This window comes from Rana temporaria, chromosome 2 (genome assembly GCF_905171775.1).
Source record: "Rana temporaria chromosome 2, aRanTem1.1, whole genome shotgun sequence".
In the NCBI taxonomy this organism is placed as follows: Eukaryota; Metazoa; Chordata; class Amphibia; order Anura; family Ranidae; genus Rana; species Rana temporaria.
In genome coordinates, this window is record NC_053490.1 from 74,316,791 (window position 1) to 74,334,294 (window position 17,504).

At 43.5% G+C, this 17,504-nt stretch overlaps 1 protein-coding gene across 3 annotated transcripts in view; it reads left to right on the forward strand.

Annotated features, from left to right (window-relative positions):
* The window catches only part of SUPT20H (SPT20 homolog, SAGA complex component), a 120,136-nt gene that overhangs the window by 65,558 nt on the left and 37,074 nt on the right, over positions 1 to 17,504 (forward strand). For all 3 annotated transcript variants that reach the window (XM_040340386.1, XM_040340388.1, XM_040340387.1), the window contains exons 17-19: positions 8,480 to 8,585; positions 12,528 to 12,683; positions 16,956 to 17,265. In XM_040340386.1, coding sequence (XP_040196320.1) covers positions 8,480 to 8,585; positions 12,528 to 12,683; positions 16,956 to 17,265 — 572 coding nt within the window. The remainder of the gene's footprint in view (positions 1 to 8,479; positions 8,586 to 12,527; positions 12,684 to 16,955; positions 17,266 to 17,504) is intronic.

Below are 17,504 nucleotides of genomic sequence, written 5' to 3' on the forward strand. Positions count from 1 at the left end.
AGAGACTAGGTCATTGATGTAGCTGGGGGCAGAGTTGTGGATGGCTTTGTAGGTAGTTGTTAGTATTTTGAATTTAATTTGTTGGGCGATCGGAAGCCAGTGGAGGGATTGACAGAGAGGAGTAGCAGAGACAGAGCGGTTGGTAAGGTGGATGAGTCTGGCAGCAGCCTTCACGATGGACTAAAGGGGGGATAGAGTATGCAGAGGTAAGCCAATGAGGAGGGAGTTGCAGTAACCGAGGCGAGAGATGACCAGGGAGTGAATTAGGAGTTTTGCTGTGTCATTGGTTAGAAAGAGGCATATTTTGGAGATGTTGCAGAGGTTGAGGCGGCAAGATTTGGACAGTGATTGGACTTGAAGGAGAGTTCAGGACTACTCCTAGGACCTTGGCATGTGGGGATGGGCTGACAGTTGTGCCATCAATTTTGACAGAGAGATCAGGGGAAGAGGCACGTGGGGGAGGAAAAAATGATAAGTTCAGTTTTGGATAGATTGAGTTTGAGGAAGTGGTGCGACATCCAAACTGATATATCTGATAGTAAATTAGTGATACGTGAGGAGAATGAAGGGGCGAGTTGAGGGGCAGAGAAATAGATTTGAGTGTCGTTAGCGTAGAGGTGGTATTGGAAGCCGTGGGAGGCTATGTTCTGACCCAGGGAGGAGGTGGAGATTGAAAATAGGAGGGGTCCAAGAACAGAACCTTGGGGGACCCCAACAGAGAAAGGAAGAGGAGAGGAGGAAGTAGAATTGTAAGTAACGCTAAAGGTGCGGTTGGATAAGTAGGTAGAGAACCAGCGAAGAGTATAGTCACAGAGACCAATGGTGTGGAGTTTTTTGAGGAGGAGCGGGTGGTCAACTGTATCAAAGGCAGCAGAGAGGTCCAAGAGTTGTGTGTGTGTGTGTGTGTGTGTGTGTGTGTGTATCTCCGCCCACAGGAGGATTAAACACTGGCACACAAAAATGCGGTTTGGTCCAGCCCAGCATTTTATTGCTAGTTTCCTAGAAGAACTGACATCATTTCCTCAGCTCTACTGTGTTAAAGACTAACCAATTTTTTTTACTCTTGTGATCTCTACACTGGTGGAGTTGTGTCCTTCTGGTTGAAGTTATCCAGTCATCCTCGGATTGAGTTTTGGAGTAGCACATGCAGACCCTGCAGGATTGCGCTTTGCAGGCATACTCTGGAAGTGACCTTTGAACTGGGTTCTGTGTAGGGTGCTTCTAAGACTGTTCTAATGAAAATTAACTGAGAAGCACTTTTCCGGGTCAGAGTGTCTGTCATTGCCAGTGACTGTCCTGTCTCTGAAGACTGGCCTATCGAGTGCAAGACAAACACTGGCAGCTACCTCACTTAACCACTTGCTTACTGGGCACTTAAACCACCTTCGTTCCCGGAGCAATTTTCAGCTTTCAGCACTCTCACACTTTGAATGTTAATTACTCAGTCATACAACATTGTATCCAAATGAATTTTTTGTCCTTTTTTTCATAGAAACAGAGCTTTCTTTTGGTGGTATTTGATCACCTCTCGACTTTTTATTTTTTGCGCTATAAATGAAAAAAGGCGGAAAATTTTGAAAAAAAATGAATTTTTCTTAGTTTATGCGATAAAATTTAGCAAAATATTAATTTTTCTTCATAAATTTTGGCCACAATTTATACTGCTACATGTCTTTGGTAAAAATAACCCAAATTAGTGGATATTATTTGCTCTTTGTGAAAGTTAGAGAGTCTACAAGCTATGGTGCAAATCATAAAAAAAATATCACACCTGTTGTACCGGTGCCTATCTCATTTCTTGGGGCCCTGAACACGCCAGGAAAGTACAAATACCCCCCAAATGACCCCTTTTTAGAAAGTAGACATTCCAAGGTATTTAGTAAGATGCATGATGAGGTTTTTGATGTTGTAATTTTTTCCCACAATTCTTTGCAAAATGAATATTTTTTTTTTTTTTTTTTTCCCCCTCACAAAATTGTCATTGTAATAGGTTATTTCTCTCACATGGCATGTGTATACCACAAATGACACCCAAAAATACATTCTGCTACTCCTCCTGAGTATGGCGATACCACATGTGTGAGACTTTTTTACAGCCTGACCACATACAGAGCCCCAATATGCAGGGAGCACCATCAGGTGTTCTAGGAGCATAAATTACACATCTAACTTGTTGACTACCTATTACACTTTTGAAGGCCCTGGAGCACCTGGACAATGGAAATGCCACAAAGTGACCCCATTTTGGAAAGCTAACACCCCAACGTATAATCTATGAGGCATAATGAGTCTTTTGAACGATTAATTTTTTTCCAAACGTTTTTGGAAAATGTGGGAAAAAATGAAAACGCATTTTTTTTACGCAAAGTTGTCCATTTATAAGATATTGCCAACACATAGCCTGTACATAGCAAAAATTACACCCCAAAATACATTCTGCTACTCCCCCTGAGTATGGCGATACCACATGTGTGGGACTTTTTCACAGCCTGGCCACATACAGAGCCCCAATATGCAGGGAGCACCATCAGGTGTTCTAGGAGCATAAATTACACATCTAACTTGTTGACTACCTATTACACTTTTGAAGGCCCTGGAGCACCTGGACAATGGAAATGCCCACAAAGTGACCCCATTTTGGAAAGCTAACACCCCAACGTATAATCTATGAGGCATAATGAGTCTTTTGAACGATTCATTTTTTTCCAAACGTTTTTGGAAAATGTGGGAAAAAAATGAAAACGCATTTTTTTTACGCAAAGTTGTCCATTTATAAGATATTGCCAACACATAGCCTGTACATAGCAAAAATTACACCCCAAAATACATTCTGCTACTCCCCCTGAGTATGGCGATACCACATGTGTGGGACTTTTTCACAGCCTGGCCACATACAGAGCCCCAATATGCAGGGAGCACCATCAGGTGTTCTAGGAGCATAAATTACACATCTAACTTGTTGACTACCTATTACACTTTTGAAGGCCCTAGAGCACCTGGACAATGGAAATGCCCACAAAGTGACCCCATTTTGGAAAGCTAACACCCCAACATATAATCTATGAGGCATAATGAGTCTTTTGAACGATTCATTTTTTTCCAAACGTTTCTGGAAAATGTGGAAAAAAAATGAAAACGCAATTTTTTTATGCAAAGTTGTCCATTTATAAGATATTGCCAACACATAGCCTGTACATAGCAAAAATTACACCCCAAAATACATTCTGCTGCTCCTCCTGAGTATGGCGATACCACATGTGTGGGACTTTTTCACAGCCTGACCACATACAGAGGCCCAACATGCAAGGAAGACCAACCGGTGTTCTAGGGACACATAGCATACACATGACAAGAATTACACACCAAAATACATTATGCTAAGCAAAGGGTAAACAAAAAATGTACCTGTGGTTTTAGTAGCGCAGTTGTCCACGGGACGATAGCACTGGTCCAGGCAGCAGGCATGGACTTGGTCAGCAAAAGAAAATGCAATTGTCCAGGCAACAGGCATGATGGCATAGGTCCTACAGGCAGCAGGCAGAAGTAGGGCCTCGTTCAGGACAGAATGGGGACAGGGGTAGAGGCTTCTCCCACCCAAATCTCTTTGAAGCCTCCGGGCAACCAGACCCTAATCTAGAATGAGAAAACAAAAACAATAGTTTTCTTCATCCAGAAAAACAATTCTGGAGCCCCTCACATGTGAGACCCCTGTGCTTTGAATCCCACTAGTCCACTGGCAGGGTAAAAGATCAGTCCAAGAGGCAGGCAAAAAGAATGGTCAAACGGTCCAGGGTCAGTTCCAGATCAGGCAGAGGTATAAACAGAATCGGTAGGCATAAGCGTGGTCAAATAACAGTCCAGGGTCAGTTCCATATCAGGCAGAGGTATAAACAGAATCGGTAGGCATAAGCGTGGTCAAATAACAGTCCAGGGTCAGTTCCATATCAGGCAGAGGTATAAACAAAATCGGTAGGCAGAATCGTGGTCAAATAACAAGCCAGGGTCAAATACAGAGCAAGCAGAGGCATAAGGGGTGTAAAGGTAAATGGCAGGAAGTGACTAATAATTTAGTAAGGAATGATAACGGCGGAAACAGCCGCCTATGCAGAGGCCTGGTTGGGAAGGGCATTGGGCACAATGAAAACGGGTGTCTCTTCTCACTCCATCTTTGGAGCACACCCGGCATTTTTTTGGGGAATTTCGGCCTGTTGGTCCGGGAGGGATTTTATCTGGGAAGTGGCGCTCGTAGAGTCGGCTTACCACATCGGATCGAATGGTTGCTGGTGGGTTGCTGGTGTATAAAAGGGCAGTGGTGATTTCCTCCTGGAAGTAAAGGTAGGATTTGGGTCTTGGAGTGGATTTTCGATATAATACGTACGTGTTGTATATGGCCAAATTGAATAAATAAATTGAAACTTTTTTATACCACTGGTATAATCGTGTTGTGGAAAGGTAGGGCTCGATCATTTGATCATTGAAATCGACACCCCCCATGAACTTATTGTATTCGTGGATACATTTAGGTTTCTGGATTTGCCCATTCCTCCTTCTGATGGTAACGCATGTATTGTTGTGGATGGTAGAAAGCACGTACACATCCCTTTTGTCCCTCCATTTCACGGCCAGAACTTCCTCATTGCGTGCACTCGCCGTCTCCCCTTTTCTTAGCTTCTTGGTGACGAGGCTTTGAGGAAAGCCCTTCCGGTTCGACCGTACGGTGCCGCATGCGGGTGTCTTCTTTCTATACAAGTTTCGGAAAAGGGGCAAACTTGTGTAGAAATTGTCCACATACAAGTGGTAGCCTTTCTCCATGAGCGGGTTTAGGAGTTGCCAAACAATTTTCCCGCTGGTTCCTATGTAGTCTGGGCAATTAGGGGGGTGTAGCTGGCTGTCCTTTCCTTCATATATGTTGAAGGCATAGGTATATCCGGTGGCACGGTCACATAATTTGTAGAGCTTCACTCCATAGCGGGCCCTTTTGGAGGGCATAAATTGCTTTATGCCGAGCCTGCCAGAAAATTTGACAAGTGACTCGTCAACACAGATGTTTTGGTCCGGGGTAAACAACTGGGGGAAAATTTGGGAAAAATAATCAAGAAGTGGCCGAATCTTATAAAGTTTATCAAAATTTGGGTCATCTCGGGGAGGGCACTGGGTATTGTCACTGTAATGTAGGAATCGCATAATCATTTGATATCTGGACCTGGGCATTTTTGAGGAAAAGACGGGCATGTGGTATATGGGGCGTTTTGACCAATATGAACGTACTTCGTTTTTGTGGTTTAGTCCCATACAGAATACGAGGCCCAAAAAAATTTTAAACTCTTCCACTGTAAGGGGTCTCCATTGGAAGGGACGGGCATAATAGGATGTGGGGTGACTGGAAATAAATTGTTGGGCATAGAGATTGGACTGGGAAACAATTGAGGAAAGCAAGTCCTCAGTAAAAATTAAACTGAAAAAATCTATTGGGGCAAAATTTTCTGTGTCCACTTGGACTCCTGGCTGGGCAGTGAAAGGGGGAATGTTGGCTTCTCCTGAATTAGGAGGAAGCCACAAGGGGTACTGAAGGGAATAGGGAAGGCTGGCATGGGACCTACTGGTACGTGACCTTGCTTGACGAGGTGTTGCGGTTCTGGTGGATGGCACAGCGGTGCTGGTGGATGGCACAGCAGTGCTGGTGGATGGCACAGCAGTGCTGGTGGATGGCACTGCCTCCTTAGCAATACGCCTTCGTCTGGCGGGCGGACCCTCTTCCTCCTCTTCTTCCTCTTCTTCCTCTTTCTCCTCTTCTTCCTCTTCTTCCTCCTCTTCCTCATCTTCCCCCTCTTCCTCCTTTTCCTCATCTTCCCCCTCTTCCCCCTCTTCCTCCTCTTCCTCCTCTTCCTCCTCTTCCTCTTCACTGCTAACTATCGGCTCATAGTCAACATCAGATCCGGCGTCTGACCTTGCGGAGGAATCCGAATCGCAGAGCTCCCCGTTGCTCTCGTCGGCCGCAATAATTTCGTATGCCTCCGTAAGTGAAAAAGATCTTTTAGCCATGACAAAAGATGGCACGTGGCACTGATGACACTGACAGGTGGCACTGACGGCAAATGGGACTGGCAGATGGCAGATGGCACTGATGGCAGGTAGCACTGATGGCAGGTGGCACTGATGGCAGGTGGCACTGATGGCTGACGGCACGGGCAGATGGCACTGGCGGCAGGTGGCACTGGCGGCAGGTGGCACTGATGGCAGGTGGCACTGATGGCTGACGGCACTGATGGCACGGGCAGATGGCACGGGCAGGTGGCACGGGCAGGTGGCACTGGCGGCAGGTGGCACTGATGGCTGACGGCACTGATGGCACGGGCAGATGGCACGGGCAGGTGGCACGGGCAGGTGGCACTGGCGGCAGGTGGCACTGATGGCTGACGGCACTGATGGCACGGGCAGGTGGCACGGGCAGGTGGCACGGGCAGGTGGCACTGGCAGATTGCACTTTTGGCAGGTGGCACTTTTGGCAGGTGGCACTTTTGGCAGGTGGCACTTTTGGCAGGTGGCACTGATGGCAGGGGCAGGTGGCACTGATGGCAGGGGCAGGTGGCACTGATGGCAGGGGCAGGTGGCACTGATGGCAGGGGCAGGTGGCACTGATGGCAGGGGCAGGTGGCTCTGATAAATGCACTGGCACTGGCTGATGGCACTGGAAGGTGGCACTGGAAGGTGGCACTGGCAGGGACTGTGGGTAGTGTTATGTCACTCACTGTTTTTTTTTTACACTGTACACGGCTTTCTCTCCTCACACGCGGTCTGTGTGTAAGGAGAGAAAGCCGGCGATGAGAGATGATCTCATATGTTTACATTTGAGATCATCTCTCATTGGACAGCTCGATCGAGTGCTGAATGGCCGCTGTGATTGGCCATTCAGCACGATCTGTGATTGGCTGTGTCCGAGGGACACGGCCAACACAGTTTTCTGCAGAAGCGCGATCGCGGGGACGCGCTTCCAGCAGAGAAACGACAGGCCGTTTAAAAACGGCCACTTGGCACTTCAGGTCCGCGCTGCAGACGTATTTTTACTATAGCGCGGATCTGAAGTGGTTAAATAGGCTGCCGGGCACCTTTATTTCCCATTCCTACCCATTTTACTATGGTGGGGCTGAGTGCTGACATAAACCTCAGGATGTAAAATTATCATACAAACTCAAGTGTCCAACAATAGTGTTCATACAAAAAAAAAAAGAAAAAAACATGCGAGTTCATAAATACTAAAGACTTTCAAGTTCACCAAAAGGAAATTTCCCTCATTTGACTGGATGTGATTTAGGCTCTGAGGGCCATATTCTCATAGAAGTTACGATGGAGTATCTCAGGATACTCCATCGTATCTCCCTTTTTTGGCCCGTGTATCTATGCGACTGATTCTTAGAATCATTTTCGCATAGATACACTTAAGATCCGCCATCTGTAAGTCACTTACACTGGCGGATCTTAAATGTAATGACACCGGCCGCCGCTAGATGGCATTTACGTGAAGGACTCATTTGCGTATGCAAATGATCCTTCTACGCCGATTCCCGAACGAGTTCGCGTCGCGTAACCGTCGCTAACGTCGTTTGCGTAAGCGGAAATTTAGTCCTGCTATATGAGGAGTAAATTTCCGCAAGTCCCACGTAGGCCATGTTACGGATGGCGTCGGGTCCGCGTCGTGTTTTTTCGTCGGGTACGTCGTTTCCGTAAGTCGTTCTTGAATACGACTTTACGTCAATGACGCACACGTCGGCGTCATTGACGTTTTCCGCCGAGAACTGGAGCATGCGCACTGGGCTTTTTGAAGCCCGGCGCATGCGCAGTTCATTAGAATCGGGGGCGTGCTTAATTTGAATACAAGCCGCCCCCTTGGAGATCCGCCAGGCTACGCCGGGGCATTTACACTCCGCCGTCCCAACTTATGGAGCAAGTGTTTGGGGAATACAACACTTGCTCCTGTAAGTTGGGACAGCGGAGTGTAAGTGCCTTAAGCGCAGCCCGCGGATTTTTAAAGAGAATATGGGCCTGAGAGTCTATCTCTAAGCCACTGCTTCTTTCCCTTTTTTAAATACCTTTTTGTAATTTCGGATGGCCCCGTAAGGCTGCACTGACTTGCTTGCTGTAATAGCTTATTTCTAGGAGTCCATTGAGGGATACATCTCTATGTTTATGATCACGCTCTCCATACTGCTACTACAGAGTTCTGGATTGGCCTAATTTTTTTTTTGCCTGTGTGACTTCCTGCATCACTCAATGGAAATCGGAAAATCAAAAATCCTATTATTCATATATACTCAAATTTTACATTTTTTTCAGTACTCGCTAAAATAACAAATATGCACAGAACAACATATGTCCTTATTTAATTTAATTTAATTTAATTTAATTGTATGATATATATATTAGTGTGTGTTTTATTTTATTTTTTTCTCCATAATTTTCTGTTTATTTTATTGTTTTATAGGCGGAGGGTATCGCAGGTTCTATCCAGTCCTCTGTACTGGGGAAAGGTGTCAAACACAGGCCACCTCCCATTAAACTTCCTTCCAACTCTGGCAATAATTCTTCAGGTATATTTCTCTTCATTTGCTTTTTTTTAAAAGTGTGATATTGTAGTGGGTGAAAATGTTGCACTGAATTCCCCCTGGTTTCTTATATATTTGTAGTATCCCGATAGTAAGATCTCTCTCTCTCTCTCTTTTGCATGTCCTGATTTACCACACACACACACACACACACACTAGAGATTCTTACTCCCTCTTTTCCTGTAAAATTCAAACCGAAGAATAACAAAGTTTGCAAAGGCGGACAAGGCCCCTGAGAACCACAGGGCACCTAGGATACATAGTTTACAGAGATGGCCTGTATTAAAAAATAATGCATTTGGCACATGTGCCCTAAATGTTTTTACTTTGTGGTGACCTTGTGATTGGCTTGTCTTAATATTTGAATTCCTATATAATCCTATAGAGTCACTTTGCGTTCTTTTCTAAATGGGTTGTATAGGGTAGGCACCATTGTCGTGTCTATGGGCTTTAGGAGCCATTAAAAGGTTGGAGCTACCCAAAGTTGATTTTATTCAGTTTCAGAAGGATTCCTGGAAGATTAAAGGGCCACTGTTGTTTTGCCAATTTAGGGCAGTGACCTGGTCCTCTAAATGGGTAAAACGACAATATCTTTATGATCACCCACAGGCTTGTTTTATCAGGTATTTTACTTTTTGTCAGTTTTTATTTCTGTCTGTGACCCCACTGGGGAGATTTTTACTCGGTGCTTCTTGTTATCTTACATAGGCTTTATTCTGACACCTGTGCAAGATAATAACCATAGAATCGGAATAAAAACATTATCAGAATTTCTAACTCATCCTAATTATCTATTAGAAATGGGGATTTCCCATCACCAAAAAATGATTTGTTGAATGAATGAATGAATGAATGAAAAACTTATAAAGCGCGGCGCATGCGAACTGAATCGCTTTTGGGCGCTAGTTGTTCGTGTCTCATGACATCAAAAGAGCAGAGTTTTGATCTGTCTTCTGAAAGTCAGGTGGTTTTCCTCCAACCGAATGCTGGTTGGTAAAGCGTTCCATAGTCTAGGACCCTGAAAAGCAAACCTTCTTTCTCCTTTGGACTTGTATTTGGTTTTTGGTACCCTGACCAGATTTTGGTCGGTGGATCGCAGAACGCGATTCGAATTGTGAGGTTCTATCTTGTCGCAAAGATATTGCGGAGCCTTCCCATGGATGCACTTATGTGTCAGGCAGAGTGCTTTAAATGCAATTCTGTCTTTTACTGGCAGCCAATGAAGGGTTCTTAACGAAGGTGAGATTGATTCCCATTTTTTTTTCCCAGTCACCAGTCTGGCGGCCGTATTCTGAACGACTTGCAGACGGGAGATTTGGTACTTTGGGAGTCCGAGGTACAGGGCGTTAGCATAGTCCAGTCTGGAATTCACGATTGTTCCCACCACGACTGCTACGTCTTCTTTGGGGATAAATGGAATAAGTCTGCGTAGTAGGCGCAACAGATGGTGCGCTCCGCTGACTACTGACCCTATTTGTGCGTCCATTGTCATGAAGGTGTTGAAGATGACCCCGAGACTTTTGACTTTGGAGCTAGGGGTGATGATTTGGCCCAGAATGGGCGGGGGTGTCCAGGTTGTTGCCAGTTGACTCTTTCGGCTGGCGTGAAACATAAGGAGTTCTGTTTTTGAACTGTTGAGTTTAAGATAACTCTTTGTCATCCAGTTTTCTATCAAAGAGAGACAGTTCTCTAAACTGGGATGATGATCCTTTTTGTTGCAGATGCGAAAATACAGTTGCGTATCGTCTGCATAAGAGTGATAGAGTAGTTCTTGGCTACTGATAATATCAAAGAGAGGGCGAAGATAGATGTTGAAAAGCACCGGTGACAGGGGGGATCCTTGGGGGACTCCACATGACACCGTGTGCTTTTCCGATGTGAAAGAACCCAATTTAACTGTTTGTGATCGGTTTTCAAGAAAGGAAGAAAACCATGGTAAATCACCTTCTGCGACTTCTGCTACCTTGGCTAGTCGCATCAGTAACAGTTTGTGGTCTACCGTGTCAAAGGCTGCGCTTAGGTCCAGCAGAACCAGGAGACAAGATTCTCCTTCGTCTGCGGCCTCGAGGGCATCGTCCCATATTTTGAGTAAGGCCGTTTCTGTCCCGTGTCCGGGACGGAAGCCTGATTGTAATGGATCCAGTAGATTGTGGGTATCTAGATGCTGTTGCAGCTGTTGTACCACTACTTTCTCCATTATCTTGGAGAGAACATTTAGGCCTGTTATGGGACGGCGGTGAGTTGGGTCCTTGGGATCCAGGTTAGGTTTTTTCAAGATGGACTGGATTGTGCCCTCTTTCAACAGGGATGGTTTGTTCAAACCCTTTTCTACTCAATCCCAGGCAAAAATTTGTTTGGTTGGAAATGGGCTTTTAACCAGTTCCGCTGTCACACCTGTACGCCCCCTATGGACTAGTGCTGACATTTTTGCTATGGGAGTGTTTATTTTACATTCGTTTTGTCATTAGCCACTTGCCCTCCGGAAGATTTACCTCCCTTCATGACAGGCCATTTTTTTGCTTTTTGACACTGTTACTTTAACTGACAATTGCGCAGTCATTCAAAGATGTACGCAAATTACATTTATATAATTATTTCCCCTACAAATAGAACTTTCTTTTGGTGGTGTTTTATTACCACTGGGTTCTTTATATTTTTTTGTGCAATAAACAAAAAAGTCTGAGGCCCCGTACACACGACAGCCAGCCAGAAACTCGGTCGGAGCTGGATTCTGCCGAGAAACTCGGTCGTGTGTACACTTTTCAGCGAGGAACCCGTCGAACTTGTCGGGCCGAAAAGAGAACATGTTCTCTATTTCCTCGTTGCTCAATGAGGAAAGTCGGCCCGCCGAGCTCCTCGGCGGCTTCCACACTGAACTCGCCGAGGAACTCGATGTGTTTGGCACGTCGAGTTCCTCGGTCGTGTGTACGGGGCCTCACAGTTTTGGAAACAAAAATAATGTTTTAGTTTTCTATATACAATAGCCAATTCAAAATGTTAAAAATCTAATTTATTTAAAAAAAAAATGGGTATTCTGCTACATATGTTTGGTAAAAAAAAAATCCCAATAAGCGTATATTGATTTGTTTTCGCAAACCAATCGCATCTACAAACTATGTGATATATACTGGAATTTTTATTTATCAATTTCTATACTAGTAATGGCAGCGATCAGTGACTGCAATATTGCAGCGGACAATCTGACGCTTTTGACACTTTGTGGGAACCAGTGACACATTTGTGCTAAAAATTTGCACTGTCACTGAACCAATGAGGCCCCGTACACACGATCGATCCATCCGATGAGAATGGTCCGACGGACCATTTTCATCGGTTCACCGCTGAAGTACACTGATGGTCTGATGTGCTTACACACCATCGTTCCAAAAACCGATCGGGTCAGAACGCGGTGACGTAAAACACACGACATGCTGAAAAAAACGAAGTTCAATGCTTCCAAGCATGCGTCGACTTGATTCTGAGCATGCGCAGGTTTTGAACCGATGCTTTTGTGTACTAACCATCGGTTTGGACCGATCGGTCAGCCGTCCATCGGTTCGATTTTAAAGCAAGTTCTAAAATTTTTGTCCGATGGGCCGTACACACGGTTGGTTTGGACCGATGAAACTGGACTTCAGGCCGTTTTCATCGGTTTAGACCGACCGTGTGTACGCGGCCTGACACTGGCTAGGAAGGGGTTCAATATCGAAGGGCGATCAAAGTTAAATGTGTGCCTAACCAGTGTGTTTGTGTGCTAGAAGGACAGGACATACTGCACGTAACTGACAGACTTTGATGAAGTTCTTCTGGGCATTTATTGCACACCTACTGTCCACAGCTTGCTAGGCATGACTTCTTCAATAGTGGGTTGATGTTTTTAATACATGTTTTTTTTCGTTGTTCCATTTTTTGTTTTTGTTTTTTCAGGTAATATATTTAGCCCCCTACAGGCAAGTGGCCATCTAAAATCTACAACCCCTCCTCCATCTAAACCACCAAGTCTCTCTCGAAAACAGTCTGTGGACCTTAATCAAGTCAGCATGCTCTCGCCAGCCGCTTTGTCACCAGCCAGCTCATCACAAAGTGAGTCACGCCCTAAATTACCCATTAAATCTCCATAGGCCTTTGATGTAGAGGTCTTGAAGATTAAACCCTTCTTTCTAATGGATTGGTGACACCAACGTGTATGCTTGTGTGCGCTTCAATGCTTGTAAAAGCCTTGTAGACTTGATAGCAATATGTTCTGTTAACTGTATGTATTTTGTGTTTTTAATGTAATTGTGTGTTTTTTTGTTTTTTATATACGCTTATATATTTTGTTTTTTACTTTTCACTGTATGCACCCTTTGTGTGTACGTATTTATAATGGAAAATTGCTAGAATGACTGACTTGTTTTTATGCTTTTTAAAAAATAATGCAATGCAAACCAGGTATTCAGTGTGACAAAAGGAAATACAGTGTATTTTATTTTTTTTTATTTTAATTTTTTTGGGATTGGAATTTTAGAAGCTGCTGATTTTAAAGAGAAAATAAGCTAAGCGTTATTGTTTTTTTTGTATGTGTAAAACCTCACAGCATGTCAAATAGTTGACAAAAACCCGGTATTGGCTTTTTGAACTATATTTACTTTATATAATAATTTTTATGTTTTTAATATATATATATTTAATATTGCCTCACAGGTATTAAACTTTGAGTACATCAAAGCTGCTGGAAATGTGCAAAATGACTACAAGTCGTTGCAACTTCCATATATATATTTTTTTTAAATACTTTGGTTGCATTGAAGTCAGCCAAGCCTTTGTAATGATGTGGGTTGCAGGCAAAATTGGCTTTTAAATGAGACATTAATGGGTTTAAAGAGCAAGACCACCTAAACCTGATGACTCAGTATTGTATGGATACAGTTAGATTGTGCCACCTTGTGGGTTTATCACATTCAAAAACCATAGCAGACGTTTTCCCTTCACAACATATAGTTTTGTCCTGCTTCAGTTTATAAAGCAATGTTGTCAAACAACTGCTTCTGGTTCCCCTATGAATTGATAGGGAAAGTGACCATGTGGCTTAACCACTTAAGCCCCATGGACCTATATGCTGCTAAATGCCCAAAGGCGTTTTTACAATTCGGCACTGCGTCGCTTTAACTGACAATTGCACGCTCGTGCGACGTGGCTCCCAAACAAAATTGGCGTCCTTTTTCCCCACAAATAGAGCTTATTTTTGGTGGTATTTGATCACCTCTGCGGTTTTTATTTTTTGCGCTATAAACAAAAATAGAGCGACAATTTTGAAAAAAATTCAATATTTTTTACTTTTTGCTGTTATAAATATCCCCCAAAAACATATATAAAAAAAATTTCTTTCCTCAGTTTAGGCCGATACGTATTCTTCTACCTATTTTTGTTAAAAAAAATCGCAATAAGCGTTTATCGATTGGTTTGCGCAAAATTTATAGCGTTTACAAAATAGGAGATAGTTTTATTTTTTATTAATTTTTTTACTACTAATGGCGGTGATCAGCGATTTTTTTCGTGATTGCGGCATTATGGCGGACACTTCGGACAATTTTGACACATTTTTGGGACCATTGTCATTTTCACAGCAAAAAATGCATTTAAATTGCATTGTTTATTGTGAAAATGACAGTTGCAGTTTGGGAGTTAACCACAGGGGGCGCTGTAGGAGTTAGGGTTCACCTAGTGTGTGTTTACAACTGTAGGGGGGTGTGGCTGTAGGACTGACGTCATCGATCGAGTCTCCCTAATAAAAGGGATGACTCGATCGATGCAGCCGCCACAGTGAAGCACGGGGAAGCCGTGTTTACATACGGCTCTCCCCGTTCTTCAGCTCCAGGGGAGCGATCGCGAGGGGGCGTCTAGAAACTAATAGCCGCACCCTCGTCCCGGATCGCTCCCCGCGGGTATCCGACCGCCGCATGTAGCGGGGGGGGGGGGTTCCCGATAGGACCCCGGACCCGCGGAAAGGCAGGGACGTACATGTACGCCCATGTGCCTGTACGTGCCATTCTGTGGACGTACATATACATGCGGCGGTCGGGAAGTGGTTAAAGTGTTACTAAACCCATTATATATGTTCTTAAACCGTAGACAGAACATGGAAATTCAATAATTTTAGTTCAAATTAAAACTAAATACCCTTTTCTTTTCAACAGTATATTGCATTTGTATGATTTCTATCAGTGTATGGTTAAAGCTTGTAGGAGTTTTCCTTCTCTTCTGAGTGTCCCCCTGACCCTCTGTCTGGACAGTGCTGATTGGCCCTGTGCTGATCACATGCAGCCTCCCAAGGAAAAAAAATAAGAAAACTCTCCTAGCAATACACACCAAGCTGAGCATGTGCAGAGTGCCCCTAAAGCTCTATCCCAGGGGTCTCAAAACGGCGGCTTGCCAGCTGTTGCAGAACTACAAGTCCCATCATGCCTCTGCCTATGAGAGTCAGCTGTAGCAGGCCCTATTGTGGTGCATTTGACTTGCAGGCAAAGTAAGTCAAACCAAACAAAGCCTTTTCTACAAAATGTTTTATTTTTCATTCAAATGCATGTATGCACTTAAATGTAAATGAAGTATTTGTCTAGAACACAAAACTAAACAAAAAAAAGGTCACTGCCCCTACCTATAACTGGTCTTCACAGCAAGGAGCACTGGAAGGGCAAACGCACGTCAAAAGCATTTTTCTAGAACGCCTGTCAACATAATCCTTTAGAGAGGTAATACTTATGTAAGGCTAATATAGCTGATAGAACCCAATGGTGTGCAGCCAAAACTTGAATATCAGTGTTTGGTGGACTTCTACTGTAAATCCCAATTGAACTTTCAATTTACATCGGCTAAATACTTTCCAGCTGCATATAAATAAAAGGTATTCACAGTCTACAATTCACTTTCTTTAAAGAAAAAACAGCCACACACAAGTGCTTAAGTCAGTCCACTGACCGCATACTGTAGGGAGTTCCTCGGCGGCTTCCACACTGAACTCGACGAGGAACTTGATGTGTTTGGCACGTCGAGTTCCTCGGTCGTGTGTACGGGCCTAAGTTTTAACTCACTCTTTCACACTGGGGCGTTATTCGAGCGTTTTTTCGAGCGAAGCCTCATCTGCAATCCCAATGTGCTGGTAAAGCACCGCTAAGACGCTAACGTTTTGGGGCGTTTTTGCTGTGCCTCAGTGTGAAAGGGTAAGGCTTTCAATTCATTTCATTTGAGAGGGGTGTTTTTGGAGCGTTTTTTTTCAGCGCCCAAAAGCTGCTCCAAAGATGCTGCTTGCAGGACTCAGTGTGCAAGGGTCCATTGAGATGAATGGAGAGCGTTTTATGAGCGTTTTAATAGCGCTATTTCTAACGCTAAAACGCTGTAAAAACGTTTCAGTGTGAAAGGGGTCTAATTCTGGGAATTTTAAGGCAATGGAAAATAATTTTAATTTTATATAAAAAATATATTTTATTACACATGTAAACATTATAGAAAAAAATCATTGAATTAAACGTATTGCATATATTGTACAAAGTGTTAAAACATTGCATGTATTGGAAAACAAAGTGGTAATTCCCACTACTTGTCCTGTAACCACCAGTGAAAAGGCCAATGGTTACAAGTAGAGGGTTATACAACGCGTTTCGATTATTATGTCAATAGAATCTTCCTCAGGGATATTGTACCACTTCTATAAAGAAATAAAATGCAATGTTTGAGATTCCATATTCCAATTGGAGAGATCTCGCTGATTCAGTAGCGATGTGTGTTGGACCCTTGCAACTAGGACCCTTGCTTCCACTCGGAGCAAGGGTCCCTCTCGGACAAAAACAAAGTGTAAGGCTTTGCACAACTTTTTGTTTTCAGTACATCTGCAATGTATTTGGCTGATTTAAACTGGAAGTTCAGGTAGGCTTTTCTTGTTGCCTGTGTCTGGATTTGGAAAAGCTGCATTGATTGTTTGACAATGATTTTTAAAGAAAGAGAAATACAAACATGTTAACATTAAAAAGAAAAAAAAAAGTTTTTGTTTGGAAAATGAGAATGTTTGCTTCAACTGCCGATATTTGGCTCGACTAACAAAGCATTATATTTCTATGATTTGTTTTGCTATTAAATGGGTTTGAAGCATTTGCGACCGGTTAATGAGGTGTTTTTCTTTTCGTCTTTTTGTAGCAAGTCTGTGTTGTCTTGCCTTTGTGAAACTAGTGTGTCACATATTTGAAGTTCTTATTAATCATTCTATATTAATCTAAATCGCTATTTTTTTATTAAGCATGATATTTTTTTAATAACTTTTTTATCACTTTTTAAACAAATGTGTTTTTGTACTAGTGCTCTTTTATTTTTCTCAATGAGCAGGATCTGGAACACCCAAACCATCTACTCCTACACCAACCAACACCCCATCATCGACACCGCATCCACCCGATGTTTGCAGCTCCGCTCCTATCACTCCTTCTGTCACCCCCACACCCCAAGACTCGAGCTTTAGTTCACAGCAGCCTACATTGATAGCACCGTTTGCTCAGCAGCAAATGTCTCTGAGTCAGGGGTTACCTGTAATGACCATTCCGCTGTCTACCATGGTAACATCTATTACTACTGGAACTGCCTCCACCCAAGTTATGACAAATCCTGCTGGACTTAACATCATCAATGTAGTTGGATGGTAAGTTCCCTTCATCTTGACACTCCGTAGCTTTTAGATCTCTTCAACAGATCGGGTTCTGTGCTCTGCATTGTTTTTATTCTTCAAAAATATTTTTATATTTATTTAGGAAAATTCTTTTTTTTTTTTGTGCTACTCAGATTTTAGAAATTATGGGCCAGATTTACGTAGAATCGCGGCGGCGTAAGGTATCGCAAGTGCCTGATTCACAAAGCACTTGCAATGAAAACTACGCTGGC